This window comes from Oncorhynchus tshawytscha, linkage group LG11 (genome assembly GCF_018296145.1).
Source record: "Oncorhynchus tshawytscha isolate Ot180627B linkage group LG11, Otsh_v2.0, whole genome shotgun sequence".
Classification (NCBI taxonomy): Eukaryota; Metazoa; Chordata; class Actinopteri; order Salmoniformes; family Salmonidae; genus Oncorhynchus; species Oncorhynchus tshawytscha.
This window is the reverse complement of record NC_056439.1, coordinates 16,510,764-16,524,977: the sequence shown is the minus strand read 5'-3', so window position 1 is coordinate 16,524,977 and position 14,214 is coordinate 16,510,764. Positions and strand designations below refer to the sequence as shown.

The 14,214-nt window shown below is 39.3% G+C and overlaps 2 protein-coding genes and 1 long non-coding RNA gene across 3 annotated transcripts in view; all 3 read left to right on the top strand.

The window, feature by feature from the left end:
* The first annotated feature begins 88 nt into the window (after positions 1 to 88).
* On the top strand, positions 89 to 3,627 carry LOC112262285. Its single transcript, XM_024437969.2, has 9 exons — positions 89 to 210; positions 395 to 488; positions 698 to 751; positions 931 to 976; positions 1,148 to 1,275; positions 1,407 to 1,521; positions 1,735 to 1,857; positions 2,019 to 2,156; positions 2,257 to 3,627. Exons 1-9 carry the CDS (start codon positions 105 to 107, stop codon positions 2,362 to 2,364), a joined length of 912 nt encoding a protein of 303 aa, XP_024293737.1. The 5' UTR covers positions 89 to 104; the 3' UTR covers positions 2,365 to 3,627.
* Positions 3,628 to 4,598: 971 nt separating this feature from the next.
* LOC112262284 lies at positions 4,599 to 11,067 on the top strand. The gene is made up of 3 exons (XR_002955316.2): positions 4,599 to 4,802; positions 9,104 to 9,326; positions 10,257 to 11,067. It is a non-coding gene; the product is annotated as an uncharacterized LOC112262284 (long non-coding RNA).
* Positions 11,068 to 12,043: 976 nt separating this feature from the next.
* The window catches only part of LOC112262432 (afadin-like), a 31,412-nt gene continuing 29,241 nt past the window's right edge, over positions 12,044 to 14,214 (top strand). The window contains 1 exon segment of the mRNA XM_042330605.1: positions 12,044 to 12,233. Within this exon segment, the coding sequence (XP_042186539.1) occupies positions 12,138 to 12,233 (96 nt within the window). The 5' untranslated portion in view covers positions 12,044 to 12,137.

Below are 14,214 nucleotides of genomic sequence, written 5' to 3'. Positions count from 1 at the left end.
TTGTATAAATGGGAAGCCTAACACTGGACTGATTAGGAGTTGTATATCTTGTATTTATTACACATCTTTGCTAGTAGTTAATCAGTAATCATTAACCATACAACATGGCTGAGAAAGAGACAGATGCGCAGACTTATGCGAAAGCTTTGACAAGTTTTGTTGAAAATGGAAAAGGACTATTGGAACTTGCTGAACAGGAGAGCAAAGAGGGTAGGTTGTGTGCTAGGCCCACAGCTAGCGCTATCTGTTAAAGTTTCATGATTCATTCCTGCTCAACATGGACAATATGTGGAAGGCTAATGAGCTGTTGGCAAATGGCAACAGTAAGTTAAAGTCAGCAATGTCCTAAAAAGAGGTTATGATTGTTAATTAAATAAACATATATCATTTATAGGACTTCTGCAAGACTACATCAGGAAGAAGATCCGTATTGAACTGGACCAATCACTACTGGGACTTATTCCAGCAGGGGCAAGGTTATTCACAAGGTTCTGTTTTACATTAACAAGTTATTAACCCTTTACAATCTGTTTATAAGCACATAATTGCTGTCAAACTTGACTGTCTTTCAGGCCCTGAAAATATACCCTGGAAATAACGCAAAATCTAGCCTATATAGATTCAATGATTATTATTGGAAATGACTACCAAATATGTTTGCAAACAATGAAAGACGATGATTATTATACACCACCAGCATGTCAGTGAAGAAGAAAAAGGACGCTGATGAACTATGGAAGAGAAGCTACCAGTAAGACATATAGCAAAGCTATGTTTCCTAATCAAAACCATTGACTTTTGAATGTCAACACCTTTGTGAGATCAACTTTATTAGAGCCAATGTCTTCAGTAATAATTAACTGTTTACCTCATTAGATTAACCTTTGAACAGCTCGTACAGAAGTTACACAGTTATTGTTCTCTCTCTAGATGTGCTGAAATGCAGGATGCTGTTGAGGACTTCTTGCAGCTGGGAGTAAGCTGATATGGCTGTTGCTAGGCCTGTGTTTGATATTACTTGCATGAGTCTGTGTAAAAACTCTTGTGTATTAGCTTAGCAGGTTAGTGTTTTTTTCTTGTTCTGGAGGCAGCTACCTCGCATTAACACTTCCTTCCTCTGACATCCACTGGATGTGCTTGGTAATAGGTGCAGTGGGATAGTTTTCTGGAGTACTTGGACAAAGAGCTACATCTGGGTGATAGAATCTTTGGTCAAGAGCCACAAGTAAAATGCCTGTCGCCTGACATACCCCTCATTGATGCCCAGACTGGAGCGTGAGTTTGATGACTTTGTCTTACATGGCCTCTTCTTTGTGATAGACAATAGGTCAAACCAGGGTATTAACTTCTGCCTGTCAGAAGTGACGTATTTCATCTGTCTCGCTGTCTTTCTGTATTTGTTTCAGAACTCTGACGTTAGGGAAGTACCTTGGGAGAGGTGAGAAAGTGCTACTTGTGTTGATCCGTCAGTTCTCCTGCCTCCTCTGTCGAATCCATCTGAAAGATCTGGAGGCCCATAAGGTGAGCCATGTGTTGACAGTTGTATCTAAGATTTATGATACACCTAGTTGACTCTTCTCATCAACATTAGTTCTCTGTGCATAGTCTACAACCTTTATGGATACACAGAACTGTGATAAAGAAAGAATATGCACGTCCATATTCAGGTGCTGGACAGAAAATAACATATTCAAGTTGAGGCCATTACACGGAGCACTGTGCCTTGTGTTGCAGATTGCCCTGGATGCATGTTCAGTGCAAGTGGTGGTGGTGTCATTTGGCTGCAGAGAGGGGGCGTTGCATTGGCTGGCAGAGACAGGTTGCCAGTATGACATGGTGTTAGACCCACACAGGAAGGTTAGAGTTACCAGGCAAATTGATTGATTTAGAATGAGGCACCACTTCCTGATACTTGTCTGACTGAAATTATTTATGTCATACATACTATATAGTGCATTTACTACTACTATTCATTTACAATGCACTATAAACAGTCATGTTATGTCGGGGGATTGCAGGTGTACAGCGCTTTTGGCTTGAGAGCATCTCTAAAGAAAGTGTTGAACTTCAACAACATGCTCCTCTACGCTGAATACGTTGTGGCAAACCTGGAGTTTCCAAGAGGTCTGCCTTCTATAGAAGATGATATGTTTCAGGTGTGGTTGTGAGATGATCAGACACATAAAGAATACATTCACTAAGGAGTGTACTTTTATGGTTATATTTTTGCTCATTCTGTTTTCCATGTTTTCTCAGCTTGGAGGAGACTTTGTCCTGGATGACCAGGGGAGGGTGCTGTTCTCTCACTGCTGTGACAGCCCTATAGACAGACCTGCTGTAGAGGACATACTGAAAGCCCTATAGAATGACCTGCAGTAGAGGACATGCTGTGTGCCATTCAGAAGGGATACCCAAACCTGTCAGGTTCAACATTATGTTAAAAAAAAAACAAGCAGACCCCATCTCATCTGATACAGAAATGGTTTTATCACAGGGAGATATCAGCTATAGACTATTGCCCTCAAATTCTTCCCCCCTCTAATCAGGGACTGATTTAGACCTGGGACACCAGGTGGGTGAAATTAATTATCAGGTTGTAGAACAGAAAACCAGCAGTACTCCGGTCAACCATAGGGTAAGATTTGAATACCTCTGGACTGAGATTATATTAGCCGCTCTCTTTCAATAGCTGCTGTACAACTCTGGCACGGGAGACTATAGTCCAGGGGTATTCAATCTTGCCCTACGAGGTTACTTCTGGTTTTCTGTCCTACTAATTGCACCCACCTGCTGTCCAAGGTCTAAATCTGTTCCTGATTAGAGTGGGAAGAATTTAAAAAACAGTGGAACTGGCTTCAAGTTCCATATTTGAATTTGAAGCAAATCTTACATGCGTGCTCTAACAGTCTATTAGAAGACTCTAGCAAAACACGAACAGGTAGTAGCTGATCAATCGAGAGAAACCTTATATGATATTCCCTCATTTCTTGTGAATTATGATTTTTATTGGTTTCCAATGCGATTTCTTATTATTTGCTTGCTGTTGTAGACCTTTTTGAAAGTGTTTCGGCTGGCGTAGATGTCGGTGATGTAACCATATGCTCTAACTTTGAGCTTAGTTCTTCTATGAACTGGGGCTACAAAATTTGGTACAATAAGGTGCAAGCGTGCAGCACAGTTTTGATGATGTTGCTTAAATTCATGATTACACGTAACCTACAGCACCAGTAACTAATATATTATTAAAGGCACTGCAGAAGAGGAGTTCACCTTATGGACATTCTTGGAAAGCACCCCATGTCACTGCAATAGACACAAAGAGAAATAGTGTACTATTAAGGACCATAACTTGACTTCTTCACTTTCAAAAGGGCTGACTGCAGCAAAGATGGTGGATAAATGGTCACTCAGGCCATTTACCGTTGTCTACTTATTAATGATGATTATATGATGTATATGTAATTGTATATACATACAATAAAATTACCTAGGTCCATCAGCTCAACATTCTCAACACTACACTCTAATGGACATTTTGTCAAATGCAACCAGAAAGACCCCTCAATTTCAATGACTGTTTTATTGTCATCAGAGTCAAATACAGCAAAATAAACGTTTTTAATTTTGGTGAGGTAATATCTTTCTAAGTAAAATAATTGTACATACTGTCTTACCCACTTCATATGTATATACTGTATTCTAGTCATGGCTCATACTATATAACTACTGCTGTAGATACCTTTTTCTATTAATATACTGTCTTAATTTATTTATTTTTATTTTTTGGATTATTTGAATATTGTTGTGCACCTGCAAAAACATATGCACATCTATATATGTGATTTTGATTTGAAAATGCAGCAATGCTAGATTTCACTAAGCAAGCTAGCTGATATCCGATTTGAGTTAAATGAAATTTAACATTTGATCATATTTAGAAAATGTATTTCTGTTAAGAAAACATTTATTTCGTAACCCCCCCACCTCCTCCCTGCGCCTGCCGGCCCAGTCGCACACATTCCGCATGGTAAGCCTATTTTATTGGTACAGTCGGTTTCCGCCTCATCTCTGTTGTAACACTTTGTAGAAATCGGGTTCTGCTCACCATTCCTGCCTCTGGTGGATGCACATGGTCATGAAACTCGAATACTCGAGTATTTGGATTTGCATCTTCAGCATCGAACACGTCGTCACTCTTGCTCTGCAGTTATTTTGCTAGCACCTCCTCTGAATGTTGTCACCCCTCGTTTGGTGCCGGTGATACCTGAAGTGTGCATACTCACTTAAAAAAATCTTTGCTCGAAAAACGAGAGAAAAGCACCAATAGTAATGTTTGTCCATTTTGAGACGCCATAGCCAAAATAGTCAGAATTAATCTAAGATAACTCAAGAAATCTTTCATTCATTGTAAAGTTTTTGCTGAGGAGATCTTAGTCACACAATTTTACATCTAACTAAGATGTTTGGTGCAGTATTTCTCAATGAAAACATGTGCATGAAAATGAGTCGTCTTTGGTTGAATGACAACAAAGACTTTATTGAAGAATCCCTACTCTTGACCAATCACCAATGAAGGGGCGTAGACTTCGACTACGGACTTCAGATTGCCAATTTGTGTGCCTGAACAGCCGAAAAAACTCCACAAAAAGTCATCATAATATATGCATGAACTCTTCCGAATTGTTTTTGGCTTGTAAGAATGGGAACGCCTTAAATCGCTCTACATACAAAACGAGGCAACAGTGATACAAAATGGGGCGGCGGTGTGCTTTAGGACCATTCAGACGCCTCCGAGCAGTCCGGTAGGCTGTTTGGAGTGTTTATTCGACTGGATAAAAAAAATAGACTTCTAAAACCAAAGTTGCGCCCCAAATGTTTTCATCTGTTGAACAATTGTTTGACCAACAGATGAAAACATTTGGGGCGCAACTTTGGTTTTTAGAAGTGTTCATGTAGGCTAACGGCATACGTTACTCAGGGACTGCTGAACGACAGAAGGTGCAGAAAAATATTGTCTTTAAGCCTCATTTAGACATTTTCTGCTTATAATTTCAAACATTTGGTAGGCTACTTGTTAGTAAACTTGTCTTTAATTAGATACATGCAGCTTCTCTTCTGTCATTACTTGATGCTCGTCTAGAATACTAAATAAAGCCTTATTCACCAGAAATGCCTTAAATAGATAGAATGATCAATGCATCATCAAAAATCTAGTTGACATTTGTAGTTTTTCTTTCATTTCTGCTTCTCTCATGGAGCAAGGACATTTTTTTAGCTATTGCAAGAGCAGCATCTACTCTTCCTGGGGTCCACACAAAACATGAAACATGACAATACAGAACATCAATAGACAAGAACAGAACTACATTAAAAAAAATCAAGCACACGTAGCCTACATATCAATACCTACACACAAACTATCTAGGTCAAATAGGGAGAGGTGTTGTGCCGTGAGGTGTTGCTTTATTGGAGTTGTATGCAAAAAAAAAATGGCTCTATTATGATACTGATGCTTTCTTGAATTTGTTCTGGATTTGGGGACTGTGAAAAAAATCCCTGGTGGCATGTCTGGTAGGGTAAGTGTGTGTGTCAGAGCTGTGTGTAAGTTGACTATGCAAACATTTGGGGATTTTTTTCCAACACATTAATGTTTCTAATAAAAGTGATGAAGTCAGTCTCTCCTCAACTCTTAGCCAATAGACTGGCATGCATAGTATTTATATCAGCCCTCTGATTACAATGAAGAACACGACGTGCCACTCTGTTCTGGGCCAGCTGCAGCTTAACTAGGTATTTCCTTGCAGCACTCGACCACTCGATAATCAAGATAAGACAAGACTAGAGCCTGCAAGACTTGCTTTTTGGAGTGTGGTGTCAAAAAAGCAGAGCATCTCTTTATTACTACGGCCAGACCTCTCCCCATCCTTACAACCATTGAATCTATATGTTTTTACCATGACAGTTTACAATCTAAGGTAACACCAAGTACTTTAGTCTACTCAACTTGTTCAACAGCAACACCATTCATTACCAGACTCAGCTAAGGTCTAGAACTTAGGGAATGATTTGTACTAAATACAGTACAATGCTTTTAGTTTCAGAGATGTTCAGGACCAATTTATTACTGGCCACCCATTCCAAAAGAGACTGCAACTCTTTGTTAAGGGTTTCAGTGACTTCATTAGCTGTGGTTGCTGATGCGTATGTATTTGAATCATCAGTATACATGGACACACATGTTTTGTTTAATGCAGTGGCAGGCCATTGGTAAAAACAGAAAATAGTATTTGCATTGTGTCCCGCCAACCCCCACTCTCTGTTTATCATCTATGCATAGTCACTTTAACTATACCAAGCTTATGGGTCTGCTGTCAGAACCCGAAAAGGCCGCTTTACCACTCTTAGGTAGTGGAATTACTTTGTCTTCCCTCCAGGCCTGAGGACAAAGACTTTCCTCTAGGCTCAGATTAAAGATATGACAGATAGGAGTGGCTATAGTGTCAGCTACCATCCTCAGTAGCTTTCCATCGAAGTTGTCAATGCCAGGAGGTTTGTGATTATTACTTACAAGCCCAAAAACCAACAAGGCAGTTCAAGAACGAGTTAAGAAAATATTTACTAAATAAGCTAAAGTGAAAAATAATAAGAAGTAACACAATAAAATAACAATAACGAGGCTATATACAGGTGGTACTGGTACTGAGTCAATGTGTGAGGGTACAGGTTAGTAGGTATGGGTAAAGTGACTATGCATAGGTAATAGACAGCGCGTAGCAGCAGTGAAAAAAATAATGGGGGTGGGGGCAATGTAAATAGTCCGGGTGGCCATTTGATTAATTATTCAGCAGTCTTATGGCTTGGGGTAGAAGCTGTTAAGGAGCCTTTTGGTCCTAGACTTGGCGCTCCGGTACCGCATACTGTGCAGTAGCAGAGAGAACAGTTTATGACTTAGGTGACTGGAGTCTTTGACAATTGTCTGGGCCTTCCTCTGACACGCCTAGAATATAGGTCCTGGATGGCAGGAAGCTTGGCCCAGTGATGTACTGGGCCGTATGCTTTACCCTGTGTAGCTCCTTACGGTAATGCAACTGTTTCTTTCATTATTTGTTTTTTTTATGCATGAATATGATGGCTCATTGTTCGTTGTTGGCATTTCCTGCCTAAGTTTGCCCACCTTGCCAATGAAGTAATCATTAAAATAATTGGCAACATCAAATGGTTTTGTGATGAATAAGCTATCTGATTCGATGAAAGATGGAGATCAATTTGTCTTTCTGCCCATAATTTCATTTAAAGTACTCCAAAGTTTTTTTCCATTATTGTTTATATCATTGAGCATAGCTTCATAATACAGTTTCTTCATTTTGTTGAGTTTTGTCAGCTAGTCAGATGTTCAACCAGACTTATTAGCCACTCCTTTTGCCCCATCTCTTTCAACCATACATTATTTAAATTCCTCATCAATCCATGGAGCCTTAACAGTTCTAACAGTCAGTTTCTTAACAGGGGAATGTTTATTAATAATTGTATAAGAAGCAACTTCATAAATTCATCAAGTGCGGCGTCTGGATGCTGCTTATTAATCACATCAGACCAACAAATATTTTTTACAGCAAAATATTTAGTATGATCTCTTATACACTATTTTAGGCCCAACTTTTGGAACTTTGGCTTTCCTTGATATAGCCACTATATTGTGATGTGCACTGCATCCAATGGGTATGGATACAGCTTTATAACGAAGTTCTACAGTATTAGTAAAAATGTGATCAATGCATGTGGATGATCTTGTTCCTGTAGTGTTTGTAAACACCCTGGTAGGTTGATTAATAACCTGAACCAGATTACAGGAACTGGTTACAGTGAGAAGCTTCCTCTTGAGTGGACAGCTTGATGAAAACCAGTCAATATTCAGGTCCCCAAGAAAGAAGGCCTCTCTGTTTAGATCATATACACTATCAAGCATTTCATACATACTATTTACATACTGACTGTTAGCACTTGGTGGCCTATAGCAACACCACAAAGGAAAATGCTTTAGAGCCAAGTGAACCTGCAACCGCAACACTTCAATAACATTTGACATAAGATCTTCTCTAAGCATTACAGGGATATGGCTCTGAATAAAAACAGCAACACCTCCCCAATAAGCATTTATGTATCTTCTATAGATGTTATGTCCTTGTATTGCTACTGTTGTATCATCAAATTAATTATCCAAGTGTCACGATCGTCGTCCTCCTCGTCTGAGGAGGAGGAGTTGGAAGGATCTGAGGACCAACATGCAGCGTGGTATGTGCTCATCGTGAATTTAATGAACAGAGAACACTTGAACAAACTATTCAAAACAATAAACAAATAACGACTGTGAAGCTATAATAAGAACTGTGCTGACACAAGCAACTAACATAGACAATCACCCACAACTCACAATGACAAAACAGGCTACCTAAATATGGTTCCCAATCAGAGACAACGACTAACACCTGCCTCTGATTGAGAACCATATTAGGCCAAACATAAAGTACATTCCCGAAGTATTCAGAACCCCTGACTATTTCCACATTTGGTCACTTTACAGCCTTATTCTAAAATTGATTAAATAATCCCCCAATCAATCTTCACACTATACCCCCAAAATGGAGCCGCAGTCCAAACCGTTCAGACGCTACAGATGTTTTCCCGAGAATACCGATTTTCAGGATGTCTCACAGTCTGACAAACACCGCTCTAGCTCTGCCACCTTTTACCGCAGATGTGGAAGGGCGATATCGGCGGGTGCGGTGGATTGAGACACAGCCCATGCAAAAAAAACATCTCTCTTGCTTAAACAGATGGATTTTGATGGGGATTTTTTTATTACGCTAATTAGATGTCCGCGGGGGCGCGGCCATTGTAAGCCAAGGTTAAAAATCTTTCTTTAATCTTTAAACTGATTGAAGTGGATATAACAGGTGACATCAATAAGGGATCATAGCTTTCACCTGGTCAGTCTGTCATGAAAAGAGAAGGTGTTCCTAATGTTTTGTACACAGTGTAGATATGATACATTAATGGATTTGTAATGCATTGTTTTCTCTTTATTCCCCTGCTCTCTCTCTAGAGAGTGCTCTCTCAAGAGCACCGTTGATTTTCAAGGGCTGGTTCCACGCCTGGGGATCACAGGATACAATTTCTTCCTGAATGTATTTATCTCTGCAGCTGTGGAGCTGCTCACTGGTCTCATCTTCAACTGCTGGTGGACAGGGTGGGATGGAGACTCCTCATGGCTGTCTCTAACTTCATATGAGTCGCCGCCTGCCTCATAGTCCCCTTTGTTTCAGTAGGTGAGTAGATGTAAGTCTATTTATTTGTTTAATTGGAGAATCCTTTTCCTGTATTTTTCTATTTGATTTAGAACAGCTCCTAATGTAGATGTATGGGTACAGTAGCAGAATGGAGAATGTGGCTGGGGTTCCACTTTGCTCTTGGTGGTGGCAATTCAAACTGAATAGTGAGGTTAACCAATTTAACTCAGTTACCCATTTCCGACGATAACTGACATGGGAAAGCTGATAAGAATAGATTCATGTTGAAATGAGAGCTGCTTTTTCCCCTTTTACGGATGATACTTTTTCACTCTTTCTTTTTGATCTTTTACTGTAATTTTGAGATTGTCTGTTGTAATCCCATCATAAAAATGCTGGGATGACCATTCTGCTTCATTTGGCCATTACAAATATATTACGTCGTTTACCACCTTGCATCCCATTGCTGGCTTGCTTCTGAAGCTAAGCAGGGTTGGGCCTGGTCAGTCCTTGGATTGGAGGCCAGATGCAGCTGGAAGTGGTGTTGGAGGGCCAGTAGGAGGCACTCTTTCTTCTAGTCTAAAAAAATATCCCAATGCCCCAGGGTAGTGATTGGGGACACTGCCCTGTGTAGAGTGACACTGCCCTGGCCACGTTCTCCATTCTGCTACTGTACCCATACATCTACATTAGGAGCTTTTGGGTGGGATGTTAAATGGGTGTTCTGAGGTCATTAAAGATCCCATAGCACTTATTGTAAGAGTAGGGGTGTTAACCCTGGTGTCCTGGCTAAATTTCCAAGCTGTCCCTCATACCATCACGGTCACCTAATCATCCCCAGCTTACAATTGTCTCATTTCTCCCCTGTCACTATTCCCCAGGTTGTTGCTGTAAATGAGAATGTGTTCTCAGTCAACTTACATGGTTAAATAAAAATCTATTCAACCTTTTCTTTTCATCTTTCTACAGACTGTGTGGCTGATGAAAACCATAGCGATCATTGGTCAGGCTGTTGCCATTGGAATTGAGACTGAACTTTGCCAACTCTAAGCTGTATCCAACACCTCTCAGCAAATAATAAAATGAAACTCATTAATGCTGCTTAATTCTGTTTTCACAACCTGGATTACATACTGGTAGTAATACATGCAGTAACATACAATAATAAGGTATTATACTACATATATTGTGTAAACATATGATATGACGTAGTGTACTCTATATTGAGACTCATATTCAGTAACGTTTTTTTTTTTACACTGAGTATACCAGACATTAGGAACACCTTCCTAATTTTGAGTTGCATGAACACTAAAAGTTGTCGAAACTGCATTCACCTGGTCAGTCTATGTCATGGAAAGAGCAGGTGTTCTTAATGTTTTGTATATTCAGCTCATATTTCTGCATTTCAGAACTGTCGGCTAAACTGCTTGATAATACTGTACCATGTGTATCTGTAGGTGTCATGTCTGTGCTGTACAATGGACTGACAATTTGCCTGAGACCATAGAAGACGTGGAGAACTTAAATGGTTGTGTTAGTTTGTCTTGGTCGCTTAATATGCCCATTCTGCATTACCAGGAGATACAAACAAAAAGGAAAAGACTTGAAAGGAAAAGACTCCAACAGAAAGGACTACATCATGTAAACTATTTCATATATTTGTGTAAATTTCACACAGTATTACACTAATTTTTCTGTTACTCGGTGAGGCTTGGGAGGAAGAAAAGCAACATGTAGAGTAGGAGGAAGAGAATAACAAAAAATAAACACTTGTCTTTCAAACACTGTTTATAACATCATGAAATATTTGTTTCAAACCATAAGAATTGTGTTTAATGCACACTATTTTATGATGACAATAAACATTGAAAGTCATTTTTTACAGTAAAACTTTCTGAAAAATACTACTGATGGGATACAAAAGCATTTTCAACATCCAGACGACAATAGCATTTTTTTTTTAAAGAACATTTAATTGGTTGTTCATGTATATTAGGATCTTTGTTCCATTGTGAGTTGTCCTGTAAGCTTCAAGAGCAGTAACAAAAGCTGCCCTACATTAATGATCTGGTTGAATGGGCTGGATTGATGACCTGTAAACATACATTCTAGTGGAAATCACAGATATGCATGAGAAGTGGAATCCACTCAAGCGTGATCACTTCCTGCACCCCACTAAAGGAGGGTGGAATGCACTCATACGTACTGTAGCAAGCTGGGGCAGAGTTCTAGGGTTCAGGGAATACCCATAGCCTATAAATCATGCAACTATCTTCATGATCAATCTCAATGATTTAACTCTGTACACTCCACCAGATGTCAGCCGTTTGAGTACAGTATGTGCACCACACACACACACATTGATGATAAGCCTTGTACAAGGGCATACCAGAAACCACAGGGGTGTAGGGGTGTTCCCACTTTTTATAGGCCGACACCTGATTACCCAGGACACCTTTACGGTAAAAACAACAGTTATGGGCCCCTAGACTTGATGTTGCTGTTATTGTTGATGTTGTTATGCTATAAGACTTTACACAGGAAATGCAATATGTATTATTATGGAATCAAGTCACCTGGGTTGCAGATACAGCAGGATAATTTGATTAAGAGGCCAGTCTATTGCGGTCACTGCCACACATAAGGGTGTGATGACCTGTCACTAACAGGGGTGGGATCCCAGGGACCGCTGAAGACATTAACATTACTATGTATAGGCGTTCAGAGCACTCCTGTCATCGCTATAGGTTATGCAGAATAGTGCACTGGCTGAAGATTGTGGCCAACAGCAACGATCATTGTGAAGATATAAAACTGTTACTTTAGTATTTACTCGGTTGACTGGACATGGCAGGGAAGGAAGAGTGGCAGAGATTAGCTGACATCATCCAACATTGGAACAACACCCGACTGGACCTGTTTGAGATCAGTCTGCCATGCAAGGTGAGTGGACTTCAGAAATGTAATCAATCAAATCTACAGTGGAGTAGGAAATTATTGACTCCCTTGATAAAGATGAGAAAAAAACGACTAAATAATTCAAATACTGAGCTATATTATACGCTCCAAAAAAATTGGGAAATTATATTATTTTATACTAATACAATTGATCAGATAAAGATATTTAGTTTAATAAGTATATATTTTTCCTTCAAAAAGGTAGAGATTAAAATTATTGACACCCATGTTTTCAATACGTTTCAAAACCTCACCCTGAGAGGTTAACGGCACTGAGCCTTTTTCTAAAATGTTTTATGAGTTGGAGAACACATTGGGAGGGATCTTTCTATTTCCATCTCATACGATCATAGCACCTGGTTTCAATCCAAATGCCAATGCCGTTTAGCAAACTCCAGATTTCTATATTGGTTGCTCTCAATAAAGGCTTTTTTTTCTGGCAACCCTATTGGCATGCGTCTAAAGAGCCTGACTGCCAATATGTCCAGCCTGAGACTCCCATCTCACCATTGCTACAACCCCCCTCAGATTATTATAAGTCTCAACTTTTCAAAACAGTACTGCATTTAAAATTGTATGGATTGGTTCACATGTCAAACTAACATGTCTCTGGCATGCCACCTTAGCTTTTTGAGAAGATAAACTGAGTGTGGTGTATAAGAAATACAAGTCAACTGGTTTTAATAAAATCACAACTTAAACCATTTTACATTTCATATACTTCCTACTGACAGGCTATTGCTTATGTGTTGCATGTGAGTACCAATTACTTCAATAGTTCATATTTATTTTGAGAACTGTGACACATTAAAATGGTGATAATGTACAGTACCAGTCAAGTTTGGACACACCTACCCATTCAAGGAGTTTGTTATTTGAGCAATTTTCTACATTGTAGAATAATAGTGAAGACATCAAAACTATGAAATAACACATATGGATTCATGTAGTAACAAAAAAAAGTGTTAAACAAATCCAAATATATTTTAGATTTGAGATACTTCAAAGTAGCCATGCTTTGCCTTGATGACAGCTTTGCACACTCTTCACCTGGAAAGCATTTCAATTAACAAGTGGGCCTTGTTAAAAGTTAATTTGTGGAATTTCTTTCCTTCTTAATATGTTTGAGCCAATCAGTTGTGTTGTGACTAGGAGTGGTATACAGAAGATAGCCTTATTTGGTAAAACACCAAGTCCACATTATGTCAAAAACAGCTCAAATAAGAAAATATAAACGACAGTCCATCATTACTTTAAGACATGAAGGTCAATCAATCTGGAAAATTGCAGTAGCAAATACCATCAAGCGCTATGATGAAACTGGTTCTCATGAGGACCACCACAGAAAAGGAAGACCCAGAGTTACCTCTGCTGCAGAGGATAAGTTCATTAGAATTAACTGCACCTCAGATAGCAGCCCAAATAAATCTTGGTCAAATTGCTGAAAATAAACCACTATTAAAAGGACACCAATAATAAGAAGAGACTTGCTTGGGCCAAGAAATACGAACAATGGACATTAGACCAGTGGAAATCTGTCCTTTGGTCTGATGAGTCCAAATTTGAGAATATTGGTTCTAACTGCCGTGTCTTTGTCAGACGCAGAGTAGGTGAACGGATGATCTCCGCATGTGTGGTTCCCACCATGAAGTATGGAGGAGGAGGTGTGATGGTGTGGGGGTGCTTTGCTGATGACACTGTCTGATTTATTTAGAATTCAAGGCACACTTAAGGATTAGCCCCCTTTTTTTTCTCACATTTCGCCAAAAATGACATACTCAAATCTAACTGCCTGTAGCTCAGGCCCTGAAGCAAAAGCAAGATTATGCATATTATTGGTACCATTTGAAAGGAAACTCTTTGAATGTTATGGAAATGTAAAATGTAAAACAGTAAAATATAACACAATAGATCTGGTAAAAGATAATACAATGAAAAAAACAACCGTTCTTTTGTATTTTTTCTT

What these genes read in the sequence shown, in the direction of transcription:
- LOC112262285 (XM_024437969.2), top strand. Translation starts at nt 105, where the DNA reads ATGGCTGAGAAAGAGACAGATGCGCAGACTTATGCGAAAGCTTTGACA. An exon ending in AGGACTTCTTGCAGCTGGGA is followed by an intron (nt 977 to 1,147) that starts GTAAGCTGATAT and finishes GCTTGGTAATAG; the next exon opens with GTGCAGTGGGATAGTTTTCT. An exon ending in TGTTAGACCCACACAGGAAG is followed by an intron (nt 1,858 to 2,018) that starts GTTAGAGTTACC and finishes GGGGGATTGCAG; the next exon opens with GTGTACAGCGCTTTTGGCTT.